The 16,684-nt window shown below is 38.0% G+C and overlaps 1 protein-coding gene and 1 long non-coding RNA gene across 3 annotated transcripts in view; one reads left to right on the top strand and one right to left on the bottom strand.

Moving 5' to 3' along the window:
* Nucleotides 1–8,874, top strand: part of HPGD (15-hydroxyprostaglandin dehydrogenase) — a 32,919-nt gene extending 24,045 nt beyond the window's left edge. The window contains exons 5-7 of one of the 2 annotated variants that reach the window (XM_082403602.1): nt 2,847–2,923; nt 5,534–5,697; nt 6,692–8,874. In XM_082403602.1, the coding sequence (XP_082259728.1) occupies nt 2,847–2,923; nt 5,534–5,697; nt 6,692–6,830 (380 nt within the window). In that variant the 3' untranslated portion in view covers nt 6,831–8,874. Of the gene's footprint in view, nt 1–134; nt 349–2,846; nt 2,924–5,533; nt 5,698–6,691 lie in introns of those variants that run through there. The other variant, XM_082403603.1, reaches the window with a different exon arrangement.
* Nucleotides 820–16,684, bottom strand: part of LOC309634069 — a 36,441-nt gene continuing 20,576 nt past the window's right edge. Inside the window, exons 2-5 of the long non-coding RNA XR_014247831.1 lie at nt 15,086–15,196; nt 13,578–14,511; nt 9,336–9,922; nt 820–2,440 (exon numbers count right to left, since the gene is read on the bottom strand). This is a non-coding gene — a long non-coding RNA (uncharacterized lncRNA). The remainder of the gene's footprint in view (nt 2,441–9,335; nt 9,923–13,577; nt 14,512–15,085; nt 15,197–16,684) is intronic.

Raw genomic sequence — 16,684 nt, 5'->3', positions numbered from 1 at the left:
GTTATACTTGGAAGGGAGAAAAGGATCGTGAGACCCAATAGAAAATGTTGGATTTCTGAAACATTTCCACCCCAACTAAAATCACTGTCAAAAAGAAAAGCCTTAAAAAAAACACCTTTTCTCTCTCCCTTCAGCCTCCCTTTTCAAAGCAGCAAACTGAGGGAGAGAGAGCAAACTTCTACATTGAAAGTCAGTTGGCAAGTTAGGGACAAAGCCCCACACATCTTTACCTGTTTGAACCGTAAGGAGCCACAGTTAAAATCTACATGTACTGGGGAGATAAAGAAAAACTCTCTACTTAACTAAACTAACTACAACTTGCCTAAATAAAATAATTGAAAAATAGAATTCTCTTTTTTTTATAAGACCTCAAAACTGAATATATCTATCAAAAGAGCAATGTATATGCAATTGATAGGTATATCCTTATGGTGTAATACCATTCACTCAGAAAAAAAAAAAAAAGGAAGAAAGAGGAAAAAAAAAAAGGAAGAAAGAGAAATGAGCTATTGATACACATTACAACATGGATGAATCCCATAAGAATTATCCTGAGTGAAAGAAGTCAGACAGAAAAGTTTACACTGTATGATTACATGTATATAAACTTCTAGAAGTGGCAAACTAATCTATAGTGACACAAAACAGATCAGTGGTTGCTTAGGGGGAGGGGAAAGGCAGAATGACAGGATGACAGGGCACCAGGAAACTTTCAGGGGATGGCTGTGTTCATATCTTGATTGTGGTCGTGGTTTTGTGGGTGTAGACCTATGTCAAAACCTATCAAACCACACACTTTAAATATAAGCAGTTTATTGTATGCCAGTTATACCAAAAAGCTGTAAAAATATCTTAAAAGGATGCTTGATTTCTGAATGTCTGACATGGATCTATGCCGCCTTTGATCTAATGCCAGAGAGTGAAAGCAATGCAAGAGGAAACATTCTGCAGGATTGCAGTGAAAATGTCATTGGAGTGCCACGAGAGGCATAAAACCAAGTGCCACTTTAAAAATGCAAACAAATTCTAATTGCATCTGCAATTCTACCTTTAAAGGAAAGTATGTGTTTTGCAGCTGGCTTCTTAGACAGAACCAACACAACAGTATTTGCTCTCTTTTGCTGCTGTGACACTTTGAACCAGCTTGGGTTCGGAAGCTCAGTGCCTGCACATACATAACAGAAATTCATTCTCATTCATCTTTGACATCCTTGCGTTTTTTGTGGCTGTCAACAGTTCATCTCTGACTCAGGTTCAGTCTGCATTTCCTGCTGCCCGTGAATGCCACCTACAGCCACTACCTTGGTCTCATAAACATTGAAGGAGCGGATAGAACAGTGACCTACTTACAAGAACAAGAAGCAGCAACGCCTGGCTGTACCTGTTTATTCTGTTTATCTCGATCTCCTAATACACCTGTTCACCCTGTGGAGGCATCATGAGTTCTTGTTGACTGACACTGACAAACTTAATTAACTTACACATGTTACTGAACCGAAAAAAACAAAACAAAACAAAAAGAGAACCACGTTACATACTTTGAGATCATTGGGAGGACGCACTCTGTGTGATCTACCATCTCCAGGGATTTAAACTGCTCTTGAGCAAACGTACTTCATAAATTGAGACCTGGCAGGCACCCAGGGAGTGGTTAAGGTCCGCCTTTATTACTGCACTTTGGTACAACACGCTTTCCAGCGGTGGGGTTCTGGGACTAGTTAGCTGAGTGGAGATGACCACGTCTCAGCAGAATCATTTAGTAGTATCATGACATTTGACATTAATAACATTAAAGTAATCAGGGATCGCTCTTCCTTGGAGAAATCACAAATTTTAAAAATGGTAGAACACGTTAACTCAAGAAATCAGTTAAAAGCCAAGACGTACAAATGGCTCTAGTTAAAAGTTTCACTGTTGATTGAGATAAGAGAATTGACCATTATGAGAAATAAGCTTGACAGTGATAATAACTACAGCAAAATCAGTTTTTCTTGTTTTGTTTCTTCTGGTAGCGGGGAGGGGGTAACGTCGGGCTGGGAGATAGGGGAGAAAAGATGCCATACCTGCTGCAGTACCACTTTTTCGCCACACCATGGATTTAATCATATTTTTGAGCAGTTACTATTGTGTGTAAATGGAAAATTAAGCCAATTCTAAAGCTGCTTGAATTCTGTTGCTGAGTACATAATTATGAAAGGAAATAAAATAGGATCAAACATTTTTATTTCTGGTTTTCTTTTCCTAAGTCATGGGATGAGAAGATCTAGGCATCTGCTACAGATCAGAATCAAAAGAAGTTAACTTTTAATTTTCTTAAACACTTAGCGGCATTGTTCAGTGCAATTCGTGACAGGGGAATGCTTACCAACTTATAATGAAGACAAATAATGCTCTCCAGATCCCGCTTAAGCAGTTTAAACTCCTTCAGCCATTTGGAAGCCTTAAAAAATAAAGAATATACACTTTTTAAAAATCCAGACATAAAAACTGAAAATTAGGTAGTAACCTACTGGATTTCAAGATGATTCTTTCGGTGTTTTAGATAACAGTGACTTCTCTTGACTTCATCAGGGAAGCAGAAAAACTTATGTACCACTCTTGGCTACATCCCTAGGCGGTAGCTTACTGACCATAAATTTTGGACAGTATAGTAGAGGTTATAGGAGGAATAAACTATGCCTGGACTAGTGAGTTTTACAAAGTTGTCCAGTGATTACCTTAGTGTATTTTCTAGATTAATCTTAAAATGGAACAGGCACAAATTATTCATTTTCATAGCAAGTATTGGGGTTTGTCTGCTTATTTTTTTAATAAAAGTGTTTTTGTTTTTTATTTGTTTGTCTCAGGGCTGATGCCTGTTGCACAACAGCCTGTGTATTGTGCTTCCAAACATGGCATAATTGGATTTACACGCTCGGCAGCGGTAAGGATACAGTGACTGCAGTGTCTCTTTTTCTCTTTTCTGTGCATGTGTGATGCATGAGTTCTATGAAGTAGAGGGCACCAGAGTCAGAATTCAATACATCTGGATTAAAGATAGAAAAATAAGTTCTACTTCAGTATTTATTATTAAAAATAATTTTCAGATCATGTAAAGGACCAAATATAGAATAGATAATTTTATTTTAACACGAAATTAGCCATTTTATTTATTTATTTATTTATTTATTTATTTATTGGCCTCACCACACGGCATGTGGGATCCTAGTTCCCGACCAGGGATCCAACCCGTGCCCTCTGCACTGCAAGCACAGATCTTAACCACTGGACCGCCAGGGAAGTCCCTAGAATAGATAATTTTAAAATGAAGTAGATTCTAAACACAGGTTACTGAAAAATATCCTTAAGGGTAAAAAATGGGAAGATATTCCTTATTTTTTGAAATTGACTCCCAATTTAAAAATCATTGACTTAAGACTTTCTTAAACGGAACATGCAGTATGCCCCAGGTGTTACTTGTCCCTGAAGATATGGTAAAAACGAGTGAGAGCGTGGAGAATGGAAGGAGGGGTGCGGCCAGCGTTTACCTGATAGGGTTGTCAAGGATGCTGTCTCCATGGAGACCTAGGGTGAAAGTGTACAGAGCTTAGAAGACTATTTTAGAACTAATTGACCACATGCATTGATAGCATGAAGTGCCTTTTAATAATAACTGAAAAACAAAAAAAGGCAGCTTGAATGGAGCCTGATGAGCAAGGGGAAAGTAGCATGGTGATTGACTGGAGATGTAAGCAGAAGCCAGACGAAAGGCGGCTTATGAGTCAGGGTCATGAGCTTGGATTTTATTCTAAATGCAGCCGTCAATGGGTCTTTTCTGCACAGGAGTGACAAGATTATATTTCCATTTGAAGAAGACCATTCTAGCTGCTCTTTAGAGAATGTATGGGAATTCCCTGGCAGTCCGGTGGTTAGGACTCTCACTGTCAAGGGCCTGGGTTCAATCCCTGGTTGGGGAACTAAGATCCTGCAAGCTGCGTGGCATGGCCAAAAAAAACACAAAATAAGACAAAAAAAGAGAGATTCAGAAAGAATGTATGAGAGAGGACAAGTGCAGAAAAGGAAAGAGCAGTTGGGAGACCTCTACAGGGGTTAGTCTAGGTGAAATGGAGAGAGGGGCCAGACGAACAGGAAATCATTGATAACAAGAAACGCTAGGGATAGAGAAAGCAGATGGTGAACGGTAAATGTTCAGTCAAAAAGGAAGATTGGCAGCTCTCACACTCTTAATTGAAATTGCTTGGAAATTTTAATTTAATTTGCAAAGACTTAATCTTTAATTCAACTTTTAATGAACACATAACACCACTACAAAGCAAAGTAAATCAAAGCGAAGACCAGACCTGTTGCATTTACAGTTATAAGACTGGACACCTGTACAGTTGATGCTCATTATTTGTTAGTTACGTTCTATAAATTCACTTGCAAACACTGAATTAGAGGGTACTAAACTGTTGCTCATAGGGGAAATTCAGGGTTAAGTTCCTGTGAACCTCTGGCTACAACATTTTGAATAACTAATCAACACATAGCCTAGTTTTATGTATATTTCTGTTTAAAGACACCTTATTTAATATGCATTGTGTTTAATATGTATTGTATTAGCATGGCCAACAGCATTTATACCTCATGCCTGAAGGAAGCTCCTCTAACGTGTATTTTATCCATAGGCACATTGCAGCCTTCTTGCACTTAGAAATACTAGACAGCACTTCAGCACTATGCCTTGAAGACATTTCAGATAGCAAAATCACCAACACAAGCACAAAGATGAGAAAAACATGGGCAAGTACCGCGAAAAGGACACTTGTTCATGGTGTAAGAGCTGAAACAAGAAAGCAGAGCATTGTTTTATTTGACCTTAGTCCACATCGGGCAACTCAAATTTCTTATTACTCTGTGCTTGTCCACAGAGAACCTTGAAAGCACCACAAATATTGATTAGGGGGGTTATGAATAAATTTTAGCAAGAAAGCAAATGGAATCCACAAATAATTGACTTACATTTTGTTTTATAAATAGTTCAAATAAAAGCCAAAGAAGGTTAGTCTAAAAATAATTAAAATTGTCTTCCAGATAGTACAAATTACTGAGTGTCTTTAGAATCAATCAAAGTCCTAAAATTTTCCACTAACAGTATTCTTTAAGTAAGTATTCTCTTTAATACAACCCCAATTTCAAAGAAAACTTGGGATATCATTTCTAAGCCTCAGCTTATTACCTTTAGCTGCCTGCAGTGTTCAGTAGATAAGAGTGCTTTAGATAATCAAGTATTTTCAGGAGTTGCCCAGTAATATTGATTTTTTAAAAAAAGTAATTAGGTGAGGCTTGCAAGAATTAGTTCAGCACTTTAGTTATGTATTCTTTTACTTTCTGCCACCAGTCAGCCTTACCATTGTCATCGTTATATAGCTAGAAGGATAGCTGCCTAGTACTTTTCACATCCGTCTTTTAACTAGCTTTAATTATCAGTTTATCCTATGTTATACATTTACAAAACTCCTGAAATCTGCAACCTTCTACTTCCCATTGGCAGATGGCTGCTAATCTCATGGACAGTGGTGTGAGGCTGAATGCCATTTGCCCAGGCTTTGTTAACACACCCATCCTCAAATCCATCGAGAAAGAAGAGAACATGGGACAATATATAGAATACACAGATCATATCAAGGATATGATGAAATACTATGGAATTTTGGAGTAAGTAAAACTATACCTATCTATCTTCCTTTATACAATGGAGCAAAGTGCTATCTAGACATAAGCAATCAAAAGGAAAAAAATTAGCTTTTAAATTTGAGAAACTCATGCAAGCTTCAAAGTTTTGGTTTGACAAAATCTCTGAAAAAAAATTCTTCTTCTGGGTTTCTGAATAGAATATGTTGACACATCATGAATTTTGCTTTTAGGTATAAAGAATGCATCATTAATACCTTCAACCATAATCAGATACTTTTTTTAAAAGGTGATGTTTAGTTGTCTTTGGAAGCAATGATACCTTATCTGCCTAAATTCCAAGCAATATTCATACATACCCTTTGTGAAATTAAATATGCCCCCCGACTTCAACCACTTTCCTAAGAAACAACTGATCAACACACATGTTTGGGGAACCCTGTCTGAGTTAGAGCAGTTGGCGTCTCACAGGACGGAGTCATCTGGACCTAATCCTGACTCCACCACACCCACCATGAACTTATCCATCAACCTCTACTTACCTTGATTTTCTTGCATGTAAAATGGGGATAATACTAAAACAAACTTAGGGGACTTTGGAAAGTCCACAAATAAGTTGATATATGTAAGGTACTTAAAACAGTAGCAGATAAATAATAGACGTTCAATAAATGTTAGCTACAATTCTTCAAATTTCTACTCTAATAAACATTTCTATCTGATAAGTCTAAATTCTACTGATAGGTTAAAGATGGAAAAATAATCATTTACTCAGTGTAAATAATAAATATAAATTTATGAATCCTTGCTATAAAATAACAGAAGGGTGGGTGTGGAAATCTACCACTAAATTTATAATTTAGTTACCTAATCGAATAAAAAACAAAGGTAGCAATAGCTGCACGATATACATTTCCCTATTACATGTTAAAGGTGATAGATACTTCAAAAATAAGACGATGTGATAATTATGCCTCATTCTTTAATTTTAAAACCCTGATGTTTCCTTTATTTTTAGCCCATCAATGATTGCCAATGGATTAATAACACTCATTGAAGACGACACTTTGAATGGGGCTATAATGAAGATCACAACTTCTAAGGGAATTCATTTTCAAGATTATGATACAACCCCATTTCACACGAAAGCTCAGTGAACATCTTATATGTCAGCTTTAACTGAAAATAAGCACAAATGACTTAGACCACATCTTCATTTGAAGACAGCTTTTTAAATGAAATGTTATCATTTGAAGCTTTCCTTTCATGCATGTGATGTTCATTTTTTCTAAATGATTAGCTAAGTATATAGATTTAAAAAATGAGGAACTATCAAAAATATGACATGGACCAAAGCTAGGTTTTGATCTTTATAGTCTAAGTAATGATTAAAACAAAGGATATTCCAGGAATATTCTGCCTTGCAGAGAATATATTTAAATTTGTGATTCATAAATGTTAATGTTTTTCAGAACGTCATTTTAAAGGAGATACTTGAATTGTTATTTATATCAAACCAGATGTGAAAAACTCATTTTGTTTCCATGTTCGCACTTTAAAAGAAGGAAGCTACCTACAATGGCAAATATTTAGTAACGATAACTTTTACTTATATACCATCTTTCAGCTGAATATTTCAGCTCTTTGAGGATGTGGCACCTTTGGGGGCCCGTAGGTAAGGAATAAATTACAGTGTGAATATATCCTAAATGAAAAATCTAATGTATGGAAAAGTGACAGAAATTAACTGGCTGAGATGTTAATCCACAGTTCAGCCTCCCATCTGGGGAAAACATTTCTTTCCTCTTTGCTTACTTTAAGAATTTTGACTACAAAAATCTCAGGAATGAAACTTTTAATAGTTATAGCAAAAAGGATAGTTAGTGCTCCTAAAACATGCTTATTAAGAATAAAATACAAATGTAATATTTTTCAGATTACTTCTTTGTTTATTTGTACCAATTTCAAAAATGCCTACTTTTCAATAAAACTTTTTTTTTCTAATCTTCAGAAGTTACTTAGTGTTCTATGTATAGCTACTGAGAGGAAGAAACCAATTTTGTCAACACCTCAACTGAAGATGCTTTTGTGTTTTCAAAGCAGTAATAACAAGAGGTAAAAATAGGTGTGATTTTTTGCCGTTTTCCCTGTCAGGTATTTTAAGATAGGATCATTAAATGCACCTGCTTTGGGTAACACTATTTGCAAGCAATAATTAATGCTAATAATAGTGAAAGCACAAAATTTCCAAATCAATCATTTCTTCATAGAAATATTGTGGAAGTAACACATTCTGCCTGCTAACTCCAAAGCTCCCAGGTGGGAGCAAAATCCATCCATGCGAGATTAATAAGGATTTCCTAGAGATATTGGCAGGTTGTCAGATCTTGCTCTGTTTTAATTCTGCCACAGAGAACTGTTGCCTTCACTTTTAAGGAGTGCGTTGAATATGAGTAACTGTTGTCTAGATGTCCACATAACGTCTTTGAAAAACACCAAGTAGTGAACATCAGTGAACATCTAAGAGAAGTTGTATAATTAGGCACAAACTTGTTCATACCTTGTGGCAGTAACTAACCAGTCGATGATATAGGTATGAGGAATATCATTTATCTCAACTCTTTTTTCCACGGTAATGTTCAAAGCTATAGCTTAAACTTTTCATTTGCGGATAAGTCTTTGCACTGGCGGCCTTCAATATACTTTGTGCTTTGAATTATTGTTTTTAAATCAATAAACTATGCAGACATTTAAAACCACATACTGAGTAGAACTGAAAAAAAATATGCATTATATTTTTAAACGTTATTTTTACCTTAAAATGTATCTTATATAAATAGCTTTAAATAAATCTATAATGTTATAGGTGTGGAGCCCTATATCAAGGGCACAGGACAAAAATCTCTGGAATTAACTTAGCCCCCATAGCAACTGTTGCCATGGGCTTTCCTGACCTAAATGGGACAGCCCTCGAGTCCATATTAGGTAAAATATTCACCATGTAGCAACCACATAGCATCCTGACCAATCACCTAATGCCATCCTGCCAGCAGGAATTTTGTCTTGAGGCTATAAAAGTTGGCTACTAGCCTACAAAGGGGGTCGACTCTTCCTAGTCTATCAGGAAGTCGGACCCTGTGTTTGCACCGCCCCTCACTAACTCTCTCTTTGTTCTCAATAAACTCACCCTCTTCTAAAGTACTTTGTGTCTGGAAACTCTTCTTCCAACCCACGCACGGACCACAACAATAGGGTACCTCTATTTAGTGGTTGAGGAAAAAAAAAATATTAAATTTGCAGGGTGGAGGGGGAGTCTTAATTTCCTTAATTGAATTTTTCAGTGAAAACCCTAATGTAGATCATTTTTTTCAAACCTATTTTTCTTAATAAATGAAGTAGGGCTCCCAGTGCAGCAAAACTAAAAATATGTTGGCACTGAAAAAAGATTAAGAGACTGGATAATGCCATTGAAATATTCAACCCAATTTTATAAAATTATAAACATAATTTAAAATATTTGCAGTACCATTTAAAATACAAGTGATTATGTGATGATTTCAGTCTAATTTTGCCCTATCTGTTTATAAATTTGGGATACTGAAGCGGTCTGTTTAAGTCATTTCACAAATTAAGTATCATTTGTAAATAGCTTTTTACTTAACATTAGAATTTCAGAACTCAGTTTACCAGTGCTCAGGAAAAATGACCGGATCCAGGATCACAAATGTCATCGTCCCTCCATCCCTTCCCTCTTGGTAGCGTCTCTATTAGGCAGCTCTCTCCATCTGATGGCTCCCAGGATCCATCCCTGATTCTCACCAGCTTCCAGTCTGGCCAAACAAGAAACTGCTTTTGGTGAGAGTTCATTGGCCTATCTTAGCTTATGTGCCACCTATTGAGACATTCCTTGTGGTCAGAGAGATGGCTTCTCTGCTTGACCGAAACCAGATGACATGCTTCCCCCAGAGCTGGTCAAGTTGGAGAGTCGGGGGGACAGGAGAGGTGGGCAGGAAGTTGACCTGAACCCTATGGACTAAGAAAAGGAGAGGGATAGTTTCCAAGAGGAAAGGGGGTGAACACACACGAGGTAACCAAAACAATAGGTGGCCACTCTGGAGGAAGACAAAGAAAGAGTGAGCAAAGGATGAGTTATGCCTTAATCCTTTGGATACATTTTCAAAGATGATCACGGTTCCTGTAATATGCTGAGACCCATGTTTTCAAACTGTGTCACACTGGGTAGGATATGCTAGAAGAAAAGAGAAGAAAATGAAAAGAAAATATAGCAGGCATCTCATGCATATATGATTGTACTTATCCTCAATATAAAATATATTTCTTATTGTGAATCAAAGTGGAAAAGGGTTGAAAAGCTACTTGCTTTAATAATGGCTGTAATCTTTCCCTCTAGATTTCCTTTTTTGAATTTCTGACTGTATTATCATTTTAATTCTAGGGCTCCATTCAAATTTATTAGCACCATTTCTAACACCTCTTACTAAAAGTTCCTCCTCAGCATATAGTTATGTAACAGAGAAGAGCAAACCTGACTCCTTATTAAGTCTTTCTGTTTAGTTCTAACATTTGTGTTCTATTGCCTGTGCTTAGTCATGCTGGCTCTGTACCTTTTAGAAAATACACAGGATAGCCCATTCTCAAGGCTCTGACCTTTGAAGGTGTAACACTTTTCCATTCATTTAGAGATAAAAAGTTGCACAACAGAGAATAACATTTGTCTTGTTGGAGGTTTATTGAAACATTGTAACCAGACCTAACAGGACAGCTGCAAGAACAAAGGATTCCGGCACCAAGAAGTCTGCAACAACCAGCCACACCCCCCTTCCCTTTTAGTAAAAGAAGCCTGAAATCTAACTCGGGTAAGATGGTTCTTTGGGACACTAGTCCAGCATCATCGCGGTCTGCTGGCTTTCCAAATAAAGTCGTATTCCTTGCCCCAACAAGTCGTCTCTCGATTTATTGGCCTGTCCTGTGGTGAGCAGTACAAGCTTGGACTTGGTAACAGTTACACAAAATATTAATAGGGATTTCTAGGTTTAACTTTGAAACGTTAAAATATCTCCCCCTCCCCCCAGTTTTCAAGTAACCCTTCCAATACATATATTCACTCATTCAACAAATAATCCCTGAGAAGTTATTTTGTTGGGAAGTTTATATATGCAAGTTGTGTTATATATTGTGTTCTAGGTAGCCATTAGTGCACACATATATTGATTAGGGTCCTATCTGGAAAACAGCATTCAAGTCTGAAGGACTCTAATATGAGGAACCAGTTACAATGGTACTGGAAGAACCGAGGAACCAAGCATGGGATGATGAAGTAATCCAGCACCAGCAGGAAGGCACCACCACCTCTAGAACTGGTGGGGTGCAGGGTATCAGCTGCACCAGGAACCACCAGGGAGGCTGCCAGGCAAAGTTGGGACTACAGAGCAGGGGCTGTCCCGTGGGCGTTAGGGATGCCACCTGCCCTGCCAGGGATGCCACCTTAAATGAAAGTAAGAGGAAATCTCCCATCTGCCTGCCCTTCAGTATCCTGTCAGTGTCTCCCAGCTGAGAAGGGGGTCAGGAAAATGTAGTTCGCAGGGTCAGCCCCTTGTGATACAGAGCCCAGCAGTGTAGTGGAAAGGAATGGATTTGAGAATAAATAGGCAAATGACAGGCATGACATACATTGGACATTTTCCCTGCTACAGTCATAGATTTGAGCTTTAGCACCAACTTGCTTTTAAAAGTCATGAGTGAAGGGCTTCCCTGGTGGCGCAGTGGTTGAGAATCTGCCTGCCAATGCAGGGGACCCGGGTTCGAGCCCTGGTCTGGGAAGATCCCACATGCCGCAGAGCAACTAGGCCCGTGAGCCACAACTACTGAGCCTGCGTGTCTGGAGCCTGTGCTCCACAACAAGAGAGGCCGCGATAGTGAGAGGCCCGCGCACCGCGATGAAGAGTGGCCCCCGCTTGCCGCAACTAGAGAAAGCCCTCGCACAGAAATGAAGACCGAACACAGCCAAAAATAAATAAATAAATAAATAAATTTTAAAAGTCATGAGTGAAGATATCACTCTAACTCCATAATAATATAATGGTGCAATATTCTGGGGTCTGATTCCACAATAGCTAGTGACCTTACAGTCATCGTGCATGTATGTAACAGCCTATGCATTTAGGCATACAGATGCAAGAATTTATTATTAATTCCTATCATTCATCCTTATGATCATTTGTCTTCTTTGTCTTATACTCAAGAAATACTGTCTCTCCATCACTGTATAGATGCTGTGAAGGATACAATGACATTAAAACACGTTGACTGTCATTAAATCCTATCACATTTTTGGGTTCAACCTCCTGAGTTTAAATTGTAAGAGGATAAACTGGTAAATTCCTAGATTTAGGTTGCCCTAAAGCAAATGAATGCTAATCAGACACCATTATCTAAAATCTAAATGTATAAGCTTAAGTAAATTTTTATTTCTTTGCCCTTAAATTTATATATGTGTGATATATAGAGAGAAACATATAGATATAGATATAAATTTGCTCCTGGACCCACAAAGTAATTTATAGAACTTTGTGTACTTTGTAATCATTGAGTATGAGTAGCAGAGGATTCAGATAAACCTTGAAATTCATGACTTCACACAATAGAGCTGTTTTTCTTTGCTCACACAGAGTCCAATGCTGGTATTCAGTGAGCATATTTCCACGAGGTGGTTTAGGCTGCTTCGCCTTGTGGCTCCACCGTCTAGAGCTTTGCAGTCATTCAATTCCAGCCAGTGGACTGGAGAAGAAAAAATGGAGAACGTATACCTGCTTCTTAAACATTTCAGCCCGAAAATAACATTCATTATTTTACTCATAGCCCACTGGTGAGAACTAGTCTAAAAGTCCTATCTAGATGCTGAGAAATGCAGACACATACATGCCTCCCAGAAACAACTCTACACAATAAAAAGGGCGCATGAATTTTCAAGGGACAAACACATCTTTTGTCTTTGCCACATCTACTGTCTCTATAAATCCCGTGTTCCTCACACTGAATACATTCACTCCCACTCCAGGGAAACATCCTAAAATCCCATGCAGTTACTATACCCAACTCAAATCCAGATCTCCGATAGCGGCCCTGCCCTCTCCTTTAGGACACTGTGGCTTCTCATGATCAAGGGACGATTTATCCGACCTGAGCACACACTCTATAGTCATGAGCACAGAGAGAATCTACAATCAAATCTCTCATTTAGAAAAGGGAAGAATGGGATCACTGGTCAATAGCCCTGGTACAAGCCTACAAGTAGGCATTGTGAGGTCTCTGCCCTGAAGTGGGGACTTTCTTGACTTTCCTACAGTCTTCAATTTGGGATTAATGATTTCACCATTGTGCCGGAAGGGGGAGGTGGAGGGGGACTCTGGCTTTTTTGCTGTATTATCCTCTGTGGTTTGTTTGTTTTTTGGGGTTTTTGGGGTTTTTTTGGTACCAGATCTTCTGGGAAGTGATGTAGTTTTCACACACGCTATCCTGTCAATGCAAGTTTCAAAACCCAAGGTTTACTTTAAGTCTTAAACAGTTAAAGGCTTTTTCAGTCTGGCGTGTGATTTCCTTAGCTGAGCAATTCAAAAAAAACGAGTAGGCTTCTGATCTATTTGCTTCCAGTTGATTTCATTTGCCTGAAAAACACCCAGATATCTTGAATAGTCATAATTACTAATCATAATCCTTCAGGCTGATGTATTTCTTTGAATCTCCTCCCCCCATTCCTTCTCTTCTTTCAACATAAGGGTAGTTACACTGAGGTAAGCCAGCTTAGAGGGAACTCTACACTAGTAGTTTGTGGCAGAACTCTGCTTTAATGGATCTTTAATGCAGAAAACATTTCTGAATCTTACCTTTTCATATTTGGAGTCTAAAACCATTTGAGTTTTCAATCCAAAAGGCTCCAGATTTCTGGATTCTCTCTTCTCCTTTTCTTTCCATTTTTACTGCAAACTAACCTATATCAGCCTGAGCTTAACTCCTAGTTCTATTCCTTGCTAAATGTAACCAGAAAACACCAAAAGATACCACTAGCATTCCGTCTTCCAACCTCTTCATCTAGAAATCAGCCTGAGTAGGCGGGGAGACAATATACTTGTCAAATGTTTCATCTTTGCTTAACAAGGTCCTCCAGTTTTGTAGCCTCACTAAGTACCCACCTACTAAGCCAATGACACTGCTGGGAAGTGTAACAAAATGGCTATCCAAAATGTGTTGAATATCTTGTGTTTGCCCTCCCAGGTTGCTGATATATAAAGACTAACTACTCCTTTGCCTGTCAGCACCTGATTTGGTTCAGTCAACAGGAGGCTCTCAAAAGAGGTTGGAGGACCAGAGGAAAGTGAGGTCAGGGTATTTTTCCTTGGCTTCATTCCTGAGTTGTTGGTATCAGCATCTGTCTGGGAGTCCTTCCCCTATAGCTACTCACAATACAGCCTGGGAACCATTCTCTTCTCCAGGTCCTTGGTGGTAATAATCTCCTGCAGTTACTACCCCAGGGTCCTACACTCCCCCTTGCTATTTCCTTGAACACCACAGATAACTTTAAAAATAATTGTTTTACTCAGCTCTCTGCAGATTGCCCAGTTTGAGAGTGCCATTTCTCTCCTGCCAGAACTATAATAAACTCAAACTTATCAAATGACTATTAGCTAGAGCTGTTACTCTTTCACTCAGTAGCACCCTGTCGATGGAGCTTAAATTAGGTGAAACTGGGGTAAAAAACCTCACACTACTGGTAGTAAAAGGAGAATTCATGAATAACAACTTCAGGAATAAAAACAGGTTCTGTAGAAAATGAAAAGATAGTACAAGGATATTATTAACAAATTGCAATAGTAAATTTGCATATTTACATTAAATGGGAAAATACCTAGAAATATACAACTTACTAAAATGGACACAAGTAGAGAAAGAAAATTGGATTAGTCAGATAACTACTAAAGAGATTGCAAACTAGCCTATTTATTTGATCTATAATTGGATACTTCCCATAAAGAAAGTCTTTACCCAGATGGCTTCACTGGTTAATTCTCTCAAATATTTAAGGAGGAAGCAATTCCAATGTTACGCTGACTCTCCCAGAAAACAGAAGAAGCCAATTCCCAATTTATAACCTTGATTTCAAATACTGACCTTAAAAATAAAACAGTTATTTTACCGGCAAAAATGGGTTTATTCGGGAATAGCAGAGGAATAGCAATTCAGGAAAAGCAAGCTATGGAAAAAGCCACAGGCAAGTCCAATACACAACAAAGAGGAATGTTATTTTATAGAGAGAAAAGGAGCAAGTTGGAAGGGGTTATTTTGAAAAAAGTCCATCAGAGAAAAGTGAGAGTTCAGGGTGATGACGGTTTCTCACGGGCTGAGTTGCTGGGGTAGTCAATTTCTTGTAGGAGACACCATGTACATCTTTTCCTGTTGGGACCTGTGATGGATGATTCTTTCCTGTTGATGATTCTTCTGGTGGGGTCTGTAATTGACAATGCTTCCTGTAATTGACATCAGGTGGTACTGCCTGAGAGCTCCCCCTTCTGGCTTCCTGACTTCATCTTAGTGAGGTTTTCCTTTATTAATTTTCACCAAAACTTGCCAAAAGACATTATTTTAAAAAGTGTAGATCAATAACACTTGTGCCACAATAAACATAAATACAAAAATTCTAAATAAGTCAGCAAAAAACTCTTCCACATCAAAAAATAACAGAAATCAACAAGTTGGTTAATATAGTAATTAAATTTGGTCTAATATTCAAATTGAATCAGTGAAATTATCATATTAACAAAATAACTTTAAAAATCATATGATCATTTTAATATATGCAGAAAAAATACAAGTATCCACAAAGTACAGCATATTAATATTGCAAAGTTTTTCAAAATCTTTTCTTCTGCAATTGGGAACAAATCAAGGATGCCCACTCTCTCTCCTTTTATTTTAAATTGTACTGACTGGTCAATCCAGTGCAATCAGGCAATGAAGGGAAATGGCATTGTAAAAAATTGGAAAGGAAAAGATAAAACTATCATTGTTTGCAATGGATGTGACTATCAATGAGCAAAAGTCTAAGAAATTTAAATTATTAGAATTAACGATGACTTCAGCGTTGTAGACTACCAAAAAATGGCCACAATTCTTTGCAGCTTCTGCCAATGAGAGGTGGAGTCTATTTCTCCAACCCTGAATGTGGGTTGGCCTTGTGACCTCCTTTGTCACAACAGTGCAGGAGAATCGATATTGTGTGATTTCTGGAGAGGTCTCTTCATGTTTCTGCTTTTGTGCATGGAATCCTGCCACCTCATGAACAAGCCTGAAGCTAACCTGCTGGTGGATGAGACCTCACACAGGGAAGAACCAAAACCCTCCTACTCGCCAGTTCCCAGCCATCCCCGCAGCCGGCAGCAGATACATGAGTGAGCCCCACTGAAAGGTTAGCCAAGCCTGACTCAAAGCAGCTGAGCCCAGCCCAAATCACCAACCTCCAGAATTGCAAGATAAATAAATTGTTGTTTTAATCCATGAATGTATGGGTTCTTTGTTATGCAATAAATGCTAACTAATGCAGGAAGGCTCTGAAAACAAAGAGAGTGTAGAAAAATATGAGAAATTCCTAAAAACAGAAAAAAAATATATATAGTATGTTCAACAGCATAAAAATTACCAAGTAGCCTCTGGCTTTGATGGGCTTCAAGAAAGAAAGAAAGAAGGAGAAGAAGAAGAAGAAGAAAAGAGGAGAGGGGGAAATGGAAGGAAGAAAGAAAGAAAACTAAAAAAAGCTTGATTGAATGCAAAAAAAAAAAGAAAAAAAATCGTCTCACTGATGGCATAGGAAAGCTATCCAGGCAATCGGAATTTAAGGGACCAAGATGCTGGAGAGAAGATAAACCCACTGAAATGAGCACGGTGTTTTTGCTATTTTCTGTTGAGACACCACCAATTTATAAAAGCACAGAGATGCTTT

The sequence above is a fragment of the Balaenoptera borealis genome, assembly GCF_965194805.1.
Source record: "Balaenoptera borealis genome assembly, chromosome: 8".
NCBI classification, from domain to species: domain Eukaryota; kingdom Metazoa; phylum Chordata; class Mammalia; order Artiodactyla; family Balaenopteridae; genus Balaenoptera; species Balaenoptera borealis.
This window is presented reverse-complemented; position numbering and strand designations above follow the sequence as displayed.